The sequence below is a fragment of the Furipterus horrens genome, unplaced genomic scaffold (assembly GCF_987537825.1).
Source record: "Furipterus horrens unplaced genomic scaffold, mFurHor1.1.pri manual_scaffold_1, whole genome shotgun sequence".
NCBI lineage: Eukaryota > Metazoa > Chordata > Mammalia > Chiroptera > Furipteridae > Furipterus > Furipterus horrens.
Genome location: NW_028327171.1, coordinates 202,096,142 through 202,113,122, shown reverse-complemented (window position 1 = coordinate 202,113,122; position 16,981 = coordinate 202,096,142). Strand labels below are relative to the sequence as shown.

At 42.5% G+C, this 16,981-nt stretch overlaps 1 protein-coding gene across 1 annotated transcript in view; it reads left to right on the top strand.

The window, feature by feature from the left end:
- MREG (melanoregulin) overlaps window positions 1-16,981 on the top strand; it is a 52,317-nt gene that overhangs the window by 9,829 nt on the left and 25,507 nt on the right. Inside the window, exon 2 of the mRNA XM_090283479.1 lies at window positions 4,179-4,338. Coding sequence (XP_090139605.1) covers window positions 4,179-4,338 — 160 coding nt within the window. The remainder of the gene's footprint in view (window positions 1-4,178; window positions 4,339-16,981) is intronic.

Sequence of the window (16,981 nt, the reverse complement as noted above, 5' to 3'; positions counted from 1 at the left end):
GGATGCCAGGGGAGTGCTGCCCCTAATTAGGGCAGAGCTAGACGTGGGAGAATTTGGGAGGCAGCACCTGTCTAGAGACAGGAGCACTTCTAAACAGTCCCGGTGGTGACCTGCTACGAGCTTGGGAGCTTGATTTGAGTTTGTAGATTCAGGAACAGTGGCTAGTGATCTACATGTCCATTCATACATGTGCATGCCTGCATATGTGTGTATGTGTGTTAGAGACAAAGAGGGGTGGGGAGGGAGAAAGAGAGGGAGAGGTTGAGATTGTAAGAGGGTAGGGGGACTGGCCAGGGAGGCAGCTGCCATAGTCTTCTATGTGGGTTATTAAACAAAAAGTGGCTGGATTATGCTTGGGCAGGTGTTAATTACTATTTAGGCAAATACTGGCTAACTTATAAACCTCCTGCTTGTGGAAAATCTTTAAAAAGTGGTTACAATGTGGGCCCACAGGCTGGGGGCCCAGCTCAGTGTGCTCCGTTACTATTATAGCAACTACCCAGTTCCTGACACTGCAGCAATATAGGGTGTAAAGGAAATGCTGGCTACAATCCCTGCCCCAAGGGAGCTCATCAACATGTTGAAAAGAGGAGACATATACAAAGGAAACAAATTGAGGGAAAAATAAACAAGCATTTCAGGGAAGAAGGAGGGCTTCTTAGCCTGAGCGGTCCATGGGGCCAGCAGCACAGGGTCTGGGGGCCTGGAGAAGAAGCCCCAGCTGGATTTGCCGGTTTGCACTTCCCAGTGTAGCTGTTACCTGAGCCACTCTGTGTGCCTCCCTGTCTGTCACAGCATCCGGATGTCAAGCCTTACAGCATTGTGGTCGCTTGGAGAGCTCCATCAGGGACTCGGACTCAGGGACTCATGCTGGGAGGACCAACGTCAGCTGGCTGCCTGACCCAGGAAAAGTCAAGCAATGCTGTAGGCTGGTCCCAGTCTGCATGGTGGGACAGTGTCGCCCATCCCCCACCCCTGTGACCTCAGATGGTTGTATAGCAGGAGGGGTGGAATGTGGAAGCCCTGCCCTGTACAGGGCAGCGGTGGTTCATCGTCTGGCAAAATTGCAAGATCGCTTCAGGCCAAAAAGAAATGGGAGTCAATACTTTTCATGTGGTCCATGCCTCTCCAGTCTGTTCCTCGTTTTCCCAGAGTTCTCTCTTCCTTGGCTCTCACCTGCTCTCTCCAGCTCCCTCCCACCCCTGTCCCTTCAGTTTGGCTATTCCCCTGAGGTCTTCCCTCCTTCCCCTCTGATCCCATGGCTTCTGTGGTGACCAAAACTCATGTGCCTTTTTCCCAAGTACAGATCTCCAGCCCTGTCCCTGCTTTTAAGCCCAGACCCCACCTCTCTGTGAATGTCCTGTGAGTTCACAGCTAAGCCTTGGCTTCCTCCGTGATGGTCCCAGTAAGGGCATCATCACGGGCCAGCTTTGACCCCCTCTCCTCGCATTTCTGCTGCTGTCACTGTCACAGGGCTGCCACTTCCCCCTCTCAGTTTCCATCCTCACCCTTATTTCCCCGGCCCACACCCTCGTTCACTCTCACCCCAGCCAGTATTTCAATATATTTAGCATTACATATGTATTTATTTGATAGAACTCCACCTTTTCTATGCCCCAGATAAATCTTTGTATCTCTAACCAATAAGATTTTAAATAGACAGCTGTTCTGGTTGGGGTGGTTTGTGGGCTCCTCTCTCTGTCTGGGGGCTGGGGCTGCCCATCTTCTGCTCTACTCCTCCCCGGGGGCCCCCAGGCCTTGGCACTAGGACCTCAAAGAGCATGAAAACCACACCTATCTTCTTTTAACAACCTCCTAGCCATCTTCTTGTTCCTTCCTCATGCAGAGTTATTTCTCTAAACCCCAGACCTGACAAGGCTCAGAATCCCCTTGTTAACTTGTCACAGTTCATAGACTCAAGCCCTACCCCAGCACTGTCCCCAGTCTGACCCCCACCCCCTTTTTTCTTCATGTCCTGCGTTATCCTCGCTCTGTGTGCCGTGTGGTATGGCTCTGCAGGAACACTTGGAGTTCCCCAACTCTGTGGGAACTAAGCCTCTCTACACTGTACCTGTGCTGTTCCCTCTGCCAGGAGTACCTTTCCCCTGGCTTCCCTTCCAGGTCAAAAGCTATGTATTCCTCAGGTCTGGGTTAGATGTTGTCACCTCCACAAAACCTTCCTTGCATATTCTTCTTATACGAACACAAAATTTGTCACTCCGTCTCTCTTCCTACGCATTCTGTTTATACTTTTTAAAAAAAATTCACTTATCTCATTGCATTATGGTCACACTAAAAGGAGGGACAGTGTGCTATTTATTTTCAGGCCTTAAAGCACCCAGCCCAGCACCGGGTCTGCAGCAGGCACCCATTTCCATGCTTGTTAAGTAAACAAACAACTGAATGAATGAATGAATAAATTTGATTGACATGTTCCTTAAAGCCTGAATGGGCAGGATGGGGAGGCATCCCTTGCGTTACTGGCTTATCGTTATTAAGAAGAGGCTGTGGCAGGGTTCCTGCCATTGAATCCAAATTTGGAGACTGAGATTTTGCTTCCTGGTATAAGATTTCTTAGTACCAACTACTGGGCATCTCATGTTTGTTTAAATCTTCACCTTTGCCTTAAGCCCACCTTTCAGTCATTCCTTCCTTCCCAGATGCCATCTGTTTATCAGGGAGCCTTCTGCCTGTCCTCATTTGTCATTCCCTCATGTCACACCTGCAGGTATGTTTGTGCCCCTTGCTCATGGGGCATTCTGGCTGTCTCAGAGAATGTGATCGCTCTCTCCAGGTGGAAACCCAGAGAACTTCTACTTGCTTCGTATGTTTGAATAGTGTACTTTTCTTCCACTCTGCCTTCTTCCTAATTCTTATACCTTTCCTGTCTCACTTGAGCTTCTTCAGTTGTATCTTAATGAATCCCCAGATGCACTCGACCCCTCTCAGGCATTTTCCACACTTTGACCTGAAAGATCTTTAAAGTTGTAATACTGTTCATGTCACATAACGGCCCTTCTTAAAACCCTTCCACAACTTACCTTGCTTTAAGAATAAAGATCGCATTTCTAAGGAATGTTAGAAAACATGGCCCACAAAGCCACGTGGACCTGGCCTCAGCCATCTCCCCAGCTGCTTGCACTCTCTAGCCAACGTCCCCTTTCTTCTTATGTATAATATTATACACCCTGCTTCCTCTCACCCTGGGGCCTTTGAACGTGTTCTTTCCATTACCTGGATCTTTGTTTTTATTTTTCAACATAAAGCTCAAGCACCCCTTTTTCACAATGCCTACCTGATGTCTACTTCCATTAGGTCTCAAGGATCCCTGAACTCCCCCTTTATAGCACCTCCCACAGTTTTTAATTACCTAGTCATGTGATCATTTATTAATGTGTTTCCCTACCTAGACTGGAGTGAGGTCTAAGGATAAGGACCATGTCTATGTTGCTCACAGTTTTATTGAGCCGTGTCATTAACAAGGAGTTCGTGCTTCATACCTATCATTAGATGTAGGGGAGAGCCCCAGCGTGACCTTACCTGTCTGGTCCCACAGAGGTTAACTGGGGCTCTGAGAACAAATATGTCTTAGGTATGACTTCTGTCACTCATCTCCTTAAGTCCAAGTGTGGAGACTGCCTTATAAAGAGTAAGTCATAAACCTGATATGCAAAATGGGGCTGCTGAAGTTCTTACTCAACATCCCACATTGTTTATTGAAACTAATTGGATATGCATATTTATTACTTAGTTTTCTTGTAAGGAATTTGATAAATATTATATACTATTGTATTTTAAATTTACTATCCTTTCTGAATTCAGAGCCAGTAAAAAATTCATCTCTTTGTGTTGTTTTCTTCTTTTTAATCATTGCAAGTTCAAGTCCCCATTAAATTTCCCTTTTTTCAGCTGCCAGGGTGCTCAGTGTTGCATTTCATGTTTAACAGTAAAATTGCCTCTGCCCGGGTGTTTGATTACATCTCTTCTCTGCTGTTTTTAAAGTGACTTTTTTTTTTTTCTATTGTGTTATTAGAGACAATCCAGACCTTTTTGTTAGAAATATATATTTGTTACATTATGTATTCTATAATACATACTGTTTATTTATATTACATTTCCTAGATATGATGTATATAGTAACACATATTACAAAACCTTTTTTTTTTTAATTACCATAGTGATAACAATCCATATACTTCATTTGGAGCAACTCTGGACAGGGAGGATGAAAAGAATTTGTGGAGTATGCCTCATGATGTGTCCCACACGGAGGTGGATGACGACAGAATCCTGTACAATTTGATAGTCGTTCGTAATCAGCAGGCCAGAGATTCAGAGGTAAGCACCTTTGGAGATCTTGCTGTGTGCAGATGACAAAGTCCAATAAAAACTGCAATGACTGAGAAGACCAGCCTGAATTAGAAGAATGAAGGGTGAAATATTTGACATGAAGGTATTTTAACAGCATATAGTTGTTGAGTATAGCTGGTCTTGGTAGACCTGCTTGATCAACAGATAAGACTGATTTCTAATTATTACCTTAATGATACAAATTACAATAGTACAGAAACAGGAAGCCAGGAGGATTGTGAAGATGGACTGGTTAAGCCATTTAAGATGACAAACTATCTTAACCAGTCCATCTCTCATCTTTCCACATGTTTACCAAGCCACAGTTAGAAGGGTCGTATTGAATTTTGAAAGGTACATTGCATTATCACCAATCCTGATTTAGTGGGGTTTGAAGTAGTTTGTTTGTTTTTTTCTGTGTATAGCTCCTTCAATTGATCAAATAGCAGCATATCTGCCATATTTGAGATGATCTTTATGATAAGGCTTGAACCAGTCCTAATGGACTCTTAATCCAAAGTTATTTGTATGGAAACAATAGAATATTGAAAAGGAGAGGACCTAAGAGAAAACAGCAAAGGGGATCATGTTTTATTTTTTATTTCAAAAGTAGTGTTATATAGTATTGCATATAATACAGTATAATGTATAATATAGTATACAGTATATATAAAATACAGTATGTAGTATTATATATATATATAAAATACAATATATTACAGTATATAATACAGTATAAGAGTAACATTTTCCAAATAATACAGCTTAGGTTTTCTAACTTCTGTGTACATCTGTTAGCCCTGAGTAGATACCTGTATGAAACACAGATACCTATATAGACTGTGTGTTTCTTTGTATCTTAACAGTAATTGAAAAGAATGGGGATATTTAAACCCAAGACTCTTGGCTGTCCATAAAAGTGTGCGTGTGCGCACATGTGTGTGTGTGTGTGTGTGTGTGTGTGTGTGTGTGTAGTCTGGTGGGGGTGGGGGTTATGGGAGTTGTCTGTCTGTTCCTTATGTAGGTTTCTTTTTTCCTTTTTTTGCTGATTAATTGCTAGCTATTTTGCTTTCCCCAAACCATGCTTTGGCAGGAGGTGATAACTTTTAGAAGTGCTGTATGTATCCTGGTTCTTTTATTCTGATGTGGTTTAGATGCTCTTGGGTGGGGGTGAGAGGTGGGACCAAGGGGTGGGGGAGGGGCTGAGGCCTGGAGCAAGGCTGGGCTGGAGAGTCCTACAGTGGCTGTTGATGACGACATTCTTGAGTGTGGTGTGCTCATGGGGACAGCTTCTGCTCGATAGCCATCACAGGGTGTAACTCAGGGGCATGGCATCCTACTAGTAACCTGCACTGTACTGTCCCTGGCTTCCCGTGTCCCCAGCACAGCCCCCTTCTTGAAGGGTAATACCTAAAGCTCATAAGTCAGCTCCAGCCAGGAACAGCTGCCCTGGCTGCACTTCCTGAGCACATGGACTGGAAGGCAAGACTGTGTTTCTCTTTCCTTAATGGGAAGTGGAGCCAGTCCTTTACTGTACTGGGCTGACCAGTTAGGGTTTTGGCTGGTGAGAATAGAACTAACTGTCCTCTTTTCTTCCTCTTCTTCCCCCATTCTGCCCAAAGCAGTAACAGCAATAGGGACATAATATATGGTACCCCTCTGTCTCCCACAACCCCCAGGGTCTATGCACATGTGAAAGGGGCTGAAGGGGTGTGTAGAGTTGAGCCTGGCAGCTCTCATGGGAGGAGCTCCTCCTTCTTTGCTCTTTGTTTTCACTTTTGAAAAGATGGTAGAGGAAGCAACATGAGCTAGAAAGCACTTTGAATAGACACAGCTCCAAAGGGGCTGTCACTTCTGTGCTATTCTTGGACCTGTGTGGAAGGCCATCCAAAAGGCTTTTTCTTCTCCTTGCCTAAGAAATGAAGCCAAGCTTACCTCTAGAGGTACTTACTCTCTAACCAAGACAGGCAATCAGATAAATACTATGAAGACGTGATGGTAATTTACATAATGATTTGAAATAACTGTTCTTGGTGCTTCCTTTTTTTAAGTGTAATACACACACACACACACACACAGTATAAATATATATATATCTTATATGTAATTATATGTATTGTAATATACATAATATATCTACTTGGTTTAAAGTTTTTCTTATATTTTCTTCTCCAAATTTGAAATGCATGTAAAAGCATATATTAATGGTTCTATGCATTTTGCCCACAGGTGGGATTCTACCATTACAGACTCTTTTGAACCATGCTTTTTTCTTTTCCACTTAATAATACATTTTGGACTTTTTTTTTTTTTTTTTCATTTTAATATGCTTAGGTATACCTTATGGCTTTTGAGGGCCCTCTAGTCTTTTCTTGGATGGATTTATCATCATTTAATCACCTAGCCCCTATTGATGGTCGGTTGGCTCAGGTTTTTTGCTTTTAGAAGCAATGTCACAGTGAATATCCATGTATACTCATATGACCTTCCATAGTTTTTTCTGGACCAAAGAGCATGTGCATTTAAAATGGAATTGTCACAGTGCTTCCTTCTTGGAAAGCAGTTTAGGGTACAGAACTGAGTAGCATTGGAAGCTCTTACTGTGTTTAAGGGGAGCAGTTACTGAGCTCCAGATAGCTGATTGCCAAGATGAGAGTGTGGATTTGGAAGTGCCAGAACTTTTGATTTTTAGGAGAAGCTGAAAGTTGATATTTACATATAAAATGTCCAGATTTTTAAATGATAACACATTAAAAAATGTCAGCTAAACAAAATATGTGTATGGGCTACTGATCTATACAGAACATTTATAACAGGGTTTACCACTACTTATTATTATTGTTATTATGTCCAGTGTGCTTGAAAAGTGAACTCACCATTAATTTAGAATGTAGGAGTGTGCGGAGTGTGTTTTAAACTTGAAGAAGTTCCATATCTATTAATATTGCTGATTTCCTTTTTCACACAGAATGATATTGTACAAATTTTAATAACACAGGATTTTAGTTTTTTATGAAAGCTTTTATTTATTTTTAGAGAGAGGGGAAAGGAAGAAGAAAGAGAGGGAGAGAAGCATCCATCGGTTGCCTCTCGCGGGTGGCCCAGGTGCCCTAGCTGGGGACTGGCCCGCCACACAGGAACGTGCCCTGACCAGGAATTGAACTACGACCTTTTACTTTACGGGACAACACTCAGCCCACTGAACTGGGCTGGTCAGGGCAGGATTTTAGTTTTGAAAGAAAAGCAAATTATACTTAAAAACAAGAAACCCTAGATATTTTTCATGATACAGTTTAGTAGCTCAAGAAAGGTACTAAAGAAAACTGAACATTATATTTCTCCTTGAGAAGCAATAAATAGCAAGAAAGACCTAGAAACATCCATATTTGAAATTCTCTAAAAAATGAAAAATAATTTGAAAATGGTGTGTGTACTACTTATAATTCCCCTGTTGAATCTGCAGTGTGTTCCAAAACTGAAAAAAAAAATCAGGAGAGGAGACATATAGGAGAGCAAATAATGAAGCAAAGGCATGAACTTAAAGTAACTTGGTCAGAAGATATAAAGAAAAACATTATTTAAATCTAAGAGAATCCACTTTTTGTTTATACAAGCCTTTGAAAGCTAATGGAAAACTGACTTTCAGCCGAAGAAATGACGCATTTACAGACCTCCAAGTAGTGGAAAAAGTACTGCTCTTGTCTTTGAATGATGTTGTAGAATACTTTAATTTAACTAAGCAATAGTAAACAACCTCAGTCCTGGCATTAAATCATTACTCCTGTGTTCGTGCTCATTAAGCTAGCTGTACTTCACCTCACACAGTCTGTTCTGGGGAGCTTAGTAATGGTTAGTGAAGTGTCAACACACCTTGTTTATTTGTATAACTAATTTAAGTATAAGGGAAACTATTGTCCTCTAAGATATCAGTAATAATGAAAACAGTGCCCGGCGCTGTTCAACCACTTTACATATATTAACGATGTCCTCTTCACAGTTCTGTGAGGTAGGTACCATTATTTCTCTTTGAAGCAACTTGTCCAAGGTCACACAGCTGGAAGTGTGGAATTAGGATTTGAATCTAGGCTTTGTGAATTTAGACACATAATATGTAATGCGTGCCATGGATGAAATTGTAAGAGAGGAACAGGTATTGTTTGAGATTCATTGTCTATTTCACAGTGTGTGAGCAGAGTTGGTCCAAATCTCCTTTCTGGCGCTTGTTGACGCCAATGATAGGAACGGCCTCTCCCCTCAGGGGAGTGGGAGCTGTGCTCAGTTTGAGGATGTGAATTTGTTTCAGGAAATGTTCTGGTTCTAATGTAACACTTTCCAAGTTAGGCTTTTCCACCAGCTCCTAGATGTTTCATCTTTCTCCTTTCCACCCTTCTTCACTTTGTTTAATGTGTCGTCTCTGACCTATGTTAATTGGTGCCTCCTCCGATGGTTCAGTAATAGCTCCTTCAGGGCTCTGTACATGGCGGTGACATATTTACTCTGCTGAAAAAAAAAGACTTTTAACATTTTTAATTAAGAAAGTAAATGGTAACAGTCCAATTATTCTCATACATACTATTAAGCACCATTTGGTTCAAAATAAGTGATGCTTATTTGGCATAATCAGTGATAGACATTATATGTTTATTTTAAAAGCTCTTGCATCATTATGTGCTCAGAATTGCATGTAGTTGTCATGACAAATGCCTGCCTCCCTGTCACTGAGCAATGCAGGGTCCACGTGAACACAGATGCTTGTGTGGCTGGAGTGAGCCTGTGGGAACTGCACTCTGCTGAGCAGAGTGAGAATAATAAATGTTATTATTTTTAAAATGATAGAGGCAAAAACAGACCATTCCAGGTTTACGGTGTACAGTTTGCTTTTCCTGTGTGTTAGGACTCCCTGCTGGTGGAGCACTGCCAGGCATTGTAAATGGTCCCTGTAAAGTGTTTCAAGTAGCAACAGACCTTCCCAGGGGTTGCTTGCAGTGTCTGGATTATATACTTAGCCTATCATATCCCTAGTACTGAAAGAAGGGACCAAACAGAGTTGGCTGGGATGTTTGAGGGGAGGATGTGAGGGAGTTGGAGAAGGTAGAATTGATCGTGTACCAGCCATGTTACTCTGTAGCACGCGGAGATGTGCTAATCCGCTTGGAGTCGGCATTTGTCTTCAGTCTCCACGTGCTGGACAAGTTCTGCTCTGCTAGGGTCATCTGATTTCTCTGCAACTGTGTGGCTGTTGGTCAGTTGTAGGAGATAGGACTGCAGGTTTTACACCAAGCACAAAGGAGCAAAAAAGATGGAAAAATGAAGCAAATCTCTGACTGGATTAGAGGGAACAGAATAAAAGCACTTCTTAGGATCTGAAAGTGATCTTTCTTTAAATAAAATTACATAGGTTTCAGGTGTACAGTTGTATAACACATCATCTGTATATTATACTGTGTGTTCACCACCCCAGGTCAAGTCTCCTTCCATCACCCTTTATCCCTTCTTTACCCTCCTCTTATCTTCTCCCACCTAGTTTTGCTGAGGTTCCCCTCCCCCCTGCTTAATCCTTTTACCTTTCACCCAGCCCCCACTCTCTCCCCTCCTAACGGCTGTCAGTCTGTTCTCTGTATCTAGGAATCTGTGGTCTTACCCTCTGTTTTCTAGGTAACAATATAATTGAGTATTATGCTGTGTGCGAGGCAGCACCCTGCATGTTCTCCAGACAGATGCTGAATCCTCACAGTAAGCCTGTGAAGGAGACGTTTGAACATATAAAAGTAGAGGCTTTCAGTCATCTGAACGAGGTGTTGTAGGACGTGACTGGGAGAGTTGGGATCATAACTCGGTCTGTATGACTCAGAAGCCTGTATGAGTGGACACACTTCCCCAGTCTCTCTAGGGAACTTAGAAAAAGCTTCGGTGGCATCTTTTTGGTCAAAGAGAAAGTTACCAAATGGATGTTGTCTTTCTGCCTTAAATGGACACTCTGGTGTGTGTATTTGTTGCCCATGACTCACCCTGTATGAACTGAATCACAGAGTGGCTTTGGTGTTTGTTTGCTCAGTGTCATCCTGGGCTGGGCACTGCATGCAATGTGCTTCGGATGTTGCTGCTTTAGGAATTTTTAACACCTCTGGCACCACTCTGTGGCAGTGATGTTTCTTTCTACCTTTTGCCCTTAAGTATATATGTCTGTCCAGAAGGTATCCAGCCATATAATATAAAAAATAGAGATGTTTATTGAAGAAGAGACAAGAAACATTGTACATAGGACAATGATGCCTCAGTCCCCTTCAAAGTAGGCACCTGGGACCTTACACAGGTCTCCCAATCACCATCAGCTGCCCCGTTGTAATTTCCTGAATCTCATTGGTGGTCTGAAATCTCTTCCCTTTCAAATGTGATTTTAGTTTTGGGAAAAGCCAGAAGTCTCTGGGCACCAAATCTGGGTTATAGGGGTCTGAGTCACCTGGGTGATTTGATGTTTTGCCAAAAAATTCTGCGTGAGACATGATGCATGAGCAGGTGGATTGTCGTGATGAAACTACCAATCACCAGTTGCCCATAGGCGCGGCCTTCTGAATCATCTGAATAGTTTCCTTGGAGGAATGTTCAAGCTTATTGCAAAATTGGATGCAAATTTGCTGCTCTACTTGCTCAGTCATTTTGAACGCGACAGCCACACATTACACATGCTTACTCAGCAGCATCTACCACCCCTACTGACTAGTACAGTGAAGTCGTCATTGTTCACACATGCATATTCCAGTCTGCTCTCCTTGGCTGTCAGGTTACGACAATGCTGCGCAAACCATTCTCATTAAATTAAGAATGGCTGGACTTTTTCCAGACAGACATCGTATGCATCAACATTAGGAATGTAAACCTGAAAGAAACTGATGTCTGGTCTGGCAGAGCCTCCCTCTGAGCTGTCTGGCCATGGAAGGGAAATGGAGAGAACGGAAAACTGGAGGGATCTTTTCGTACCTGAGTTCTACTCTGTTCTGGGCATCCATATGCTAGAATAATGCCCAGGCCTTTTTTTTTTTTTTTTTTACTGTTCTTTAGACTCTGTCCTCATTGGCCTCCTTCCCCTGTACCCCAGAAAGATACATGAAGGACAGCAGACTGTGTACCCTGAGAGTACTGATGGGTCAGTGAAATAGGAGGATGGACAACAGGTTGGGTACCTCCAGGAAAGTGCAGTGCCTGTGGGAGAGGGGCGGGAAGGGGGCCAACTTTCCCCATATCCAGAACTTCACTGTCATAGCACCAGGTTGCTGTACCTCTGAGCTTCCTGAGTTTTAGTGCTTGTGATGGTCGAAATTTCCAGAAGGAAGGCCATGCATTTATTGGCAAGCATGTGACGGGAATTGTATCTTTCTGTGTTTTTTTACAACTTGAATAAACCAATTGGGCCTGAGAAGAAACTGAATCCATAAAGCTGCTTTAAACTTTTTTAAAAAGTAAGGGTTAATTAATTATAGATTTGAAACACTAAGGATTTATAATCTTCCAGTAACCTTCCTCAATGTTGGCTTTGGGTTTTCCTAGAACAAATGAGATCATCAGAGATGCCTGCCTATCATACAGACACGCTGCCTCCCATATGCGTTTCCTGACTTCTCGCAGTAGTCTTTTGATGTAGGTGAACTATGTGTTAAAGAGAAAGACACACACAAAGAGGTGAAGTGACTTTTCTTTTAAGTGTTTAAGCAGAAATGGGCTCCTGACTCAGGGTTCAATGCCCTTGACTATGGAGTAGAGTTGGAAAGCTACAAGGGTCTGAAGGTTTAGGACAGACAGCAGAATGATTTTCTTTGTTCTTTATTTTAAATATGAATAGGAACAACCAGGTAGTAAGAATTAACCTTATAGGCATAAACGTTACAGAAAAGATATAAGACACTGTCCAACTTATTTCTTTCTTAACAAAATTCCATTGTGTGCCCCGACCAGTGTGGTTCAGTTAGTTGGGCATCATCCTGCAAAGGGAAGGGTCATTGGTTTGATTCCTGGTCAGGGCACCTGCCTGGGTTGTAGGTTTTGTACCCGGTCTGGGTGCAAGCAAGAGGCAGCCAATCAATGTTTCTGTCTCACATTGATGTGTCTTTCCCTTTCTCCCTTTCTTCCCTTTTCTCAAAAAAATAAATAAAGTCTTTAAAAACAAGAAAACTTCAGTGTGTCATTGTTTTTTCAAAGGTGTCTTAGGCTATTCAAATATACTTGTATGTCAAATATATTTTTATATATTTGATGATGTGTTATAAGAAGTGCTCAAATTCTGCCTGATGTATGTATTAATTGGTTCATGTTATTAGTGATTGATGTCATGTTAAATCAAGCAGGTTTGATTTGGAATTAAGAGTGTTGTCAGTTCTTTATACACCTGAAAGGCTAATATTTTTTAGTCTTGATGTTTATAATATAGTGTCAACGATGTAGGAAATTCGCTTCTGTTCTTTTTTAGATACCTCACCTCTCAACTCGGTGTGAGAACTAAATGGTTGAGATTGCCATTAGGTTAGAATGTTAATTCTCATCACTGTAAGGACCCACTTCTAGTTTCACAACTCTTCTTAGGTCAACTAGTGATGGATTTGTCCCTGAGGGAGGCTGGTTGGTTGTTCATGCAGAGCTCACAGGTGTGAGAAACGCTCACAATAAAAACTGGGACACAGGACTTGAGCAGTAAAGCGAGGCCTTTATTCACAAGTCTGCAGAGCCGGGTGCATCCTCACAGCCAGGAGAATGTGTGCGCCAAGTAGACAAAGATGGCTGGTTTTATAGTCTTAGCTTCCCCACCCTGAAATTGCAACCCTAAAGTGAAATTGATTAGCTTCCTTGCCCTAAAGTGAGAGCGATCAGCTTCCCTGCCCTAAAGCAATTAGCTCCCCCTCCCCTCTCCTCCTTCCCCTTTTTTCCATTACTGGCTACTCCAGAGTTACAATCTAACTCATTCATCTAAATGCCCCTATTGTGATTTGTAGATATGCTAATGCTGTCAACTCCCTTCTCAGAGATCCTCTAATTACATTTGCCCTTAAGACCCTTTAATTACATTTGCCCTTTGTTACTAATGACTTTCTACTGGTTTGGGAGTCACTATGTCCTTGTTTCTTACACAGGCTTGCAATACCATGGGTGATATCACTTTTCCCTACCATCTCATGACCAGCTATGCAGGTCTCTTGATTTTCTCAGGGGGCTTAAGAGCTATTTGAACTTAGAAGGATATATTAGAGTTCTCAGAGAAAAAGAACCAGCAGGCTCGACCTATCTATTTATCTATCTACCTACCTATCACCTATGGATATCTATTTTCAGGAGTTGGCTCACACAGTTGAGGAGGCTTGGGGAATCTAAAATCTGTTGCAGGAGGCTGGTAGGCTGGAGAATCAGGAATGAGTTGCAGTTCAAGTCTGAAGGCAGTCATCTGGCAGAATTCCTTCCTGCTCAGAGGAGGACGTCAGCCTTTGTCCCATTAAAGCCTTCAAGTGATTGTGTAAGGTTAAGCCACATAAAAGAGGGTTATCTGTTTTACCTGGAGTATACCCATTTAAATATTAATCTCATTCACCATCACCTTCACAGAAACATTTACAATAATGTTTGACCAAATATCTGGGCACTGTGGCCCAGCCAAGTTGACACATAAAATTAACCATCAAAGGGGATTTTACTAACAGTAAGCAAATGCACAAGAGACTGTCATATAAACTCCAGTGCATGCAACCGTCTGGTGGGCCATAGACTTCAGATGTCAGTGCAGTCTCTTCCTATAATAAATTCTATAAGGGAATCCACTGATTAGAGGGTGGCTTGGTGAAAGGAATCAGACAAGAACAATGATAATTGACATTTATGGAGCGCTTACTGTATACCAGGCGCTTTTCTAAGGACTTTTCATATACTATCCCTGTCATTTGGTTAGGACACCCTGCCCCTTCATGGGGGTAGATAGATATTTCTGAGGTCACCTCCAGGGGAACACTAGTCTCAGGCACTGGACACAAGCAGGGATTTGGGGGGGCAGGCAGCAGAATGTGAAATCAAGGGAAATCCAGAATAATGTAATAATGGATGAATCTGGGGCTGAGGTCAAGGGAGGTATGGCAAATAACGACTCCGTTTTGTGAGGAGACTAGGCAGATGCCCAATGAGAGTCTGCAGATTAGGTACGGAAGGCAGGGATCTGAAAACACTGCCATCTGAGTGAAACACACAGGTTTTTGTAAACAGAGCTTAGTGCCCTGCCAGGACTCAGCAAGTCCCACTCTCCCATTGTCTCCTGTGAGACCTCTTGACACTGTTCTCCCAGTCAAATCATGATGTCATCTCTGTGCCCATAGAAAGCTACACTTCTCCAATTGAAGGCTTATTCATTTGCGTGATTTATTATTTAATACATAAAGCTGGACCGAGGGCACAGAAACCGATGAGGCTGTTCAGTTTTGAGGACTGTGCCAGCAGCCAGTAAACTGTCTGCGTTTCTCTCTCGGCTGAGCAGCAACTGATCCCACAGGAAGTGGTTGCCCCTTGTGATCGAAACAGCTCCTCCGCTTCTTCATCAGTCATTTAGGGATCATTCACCAGTTTGAAATCCTTTTTTAAGGTAGAGTAGCCTAAGTATGAAATCTAAATGAACTCAACTCACCCAACAGTTCTGCTGTTGGTATTTCATCCCATGAATATCCTCACATGGTTAAACAAAGATATATGTTATTTGTAATATTGCTTTTAAAAGTAAACATCTGGAAATAAAAATATTCAGTGAGAGCACTGGTTAAATATATCATAAGTAGCCATGCTAATGGGTGCTATACAGCTTAAAAAATAACGCAGTAGAATTTATAGGTACTGATTTGGAAAGATAGTTATGACCTCCTACTAAGTGGGTATGTATAGTATTATCCCATTTGAGTAAGAGCCCGTTTGTATCAAAGCATTGCCTGTGAACTTGTTAGTCATGGTGGCTGCTGGCGAGTTAGAAGTGAGTGGAGGCCGGGGGCTTTTACTCTCCCGGTCTTGTTTAACACCAGCTTTAGATCATATGCATGTATTATGACTTTATATTCACATACTTCATACAGAATAAAATTCTCCCCCCAATATTTCACAGCATGCTGCTGGCTGTTCCCCTGCTTTGTTTTACTATGGGTGTGCTGGAGAAAAGGGAAAGGTGGGAGGGGAAGAGAGCATGAGTTAGTTTAGGAGGAGCTGGAAGAAGCTTTGAGGAATCCTGCCAGAATGGACTGAGGCAGAATGCTCGAAATGCACTCAGTGGGTATTTATTTTTTCAAAGCTGTGAGAGTCTCCTGATACATCAGGCTCTTTCCCTTGAGCTCAGTCAGTGGGTCTTCTGATGAATCAGGCTTCAGGAGCTGGCTTCCCCGGGGAAGGCCTGCGAATTCATATGGTAATGAACAGAGCGGCATTTGTCGGCTGCTTCACCATCCCCACCCACTGAACCACCCCGCCCCACCCCTCCTCTGGTGGGTCTTGCTCTTCCCAGTATGAGTGTAACTGAAAATGGCTTTTTTTAAATTTCTTTTTTTTGTTGTTGTTTATTAAAGTTGTCCCATCCGCCCCCTAACCCCCCCCCCCCGTTGCTCTCCTCCCCCCATCCACCTCCCTCCTCTCCCAGTTGGCCCTCACCCTGTTTTCCATGTCCATGGGTCATTGATACTAGTTCTTTTACCAGACTTGATTGCATCAAGCCCTGGATACTGGCTCTCGGGGACTTCCTGATGCGAGAGGGTTCAGCTGGGGCATCTTGAAAGGCTTATGAGGCATCTTTTAGAAGAACAACAACTTGGCTCGCTTTCTGGTTTGGATTGAACACATCAGGGAGATGGTAGTGCCCACCCAGTGCTGATGGGCGGCCCAGATCTGCTGTTTCTCAGACTTAAGATCCCTGAAATATTCCTGAAGGACGCTGTAGTTTTCTTGACATGAAATTGTGAGAAATGGTCACAGTAAAAACATGGTGACTCAGGACTTCAGCAGTAGACGAGGCTTTGTTTATTCACAGGTCTGCAGAGCTGGGTGCACAGCAAAGGTATGCACACCCAAACACAAAAACAAGCTGGCTTTATACTAACGCAAGGAACCCCCCTCCACTTCCCTTCCCTCCTTAGTTTCTCCATGCTTGGATACTCCAGAGTTACAATCTAATGCGATTAACTAAATTAACTGAGGGTAGTAATTTCCTAAATTGTTTGCTGAGCTGTCTAGCTACATTTTCTCATTTCCCAATGTTTGGTGCTGAATATCTTTCTCCTTGGATCTCAGAGGCCTTTGCACTGAGCTGCGGAAATATCACTTCCTGACTTGTAGGTATGCTAATACATGAAAATCCATGAAGTAGGAACCTTACATTTATTTTAGTATTTATATATATTTTAAGGCTTTATAAAGCCTTCCTACACACTTATAAACTGTTCCCAGTCCATTATTAACCTTTTCCACATTTTTATAAACACTACTTATGTTCTTAAACATATTCTACACTCTTAATCCTACATAACTTTATCAACATACGTATATAGTACTGCAAAATCCCACGATACAGCGAAAAATCTGCGGTAATTAAATATACAGTGATCCCTCACTTATAGTGGGCATTATGTTCTAGAGT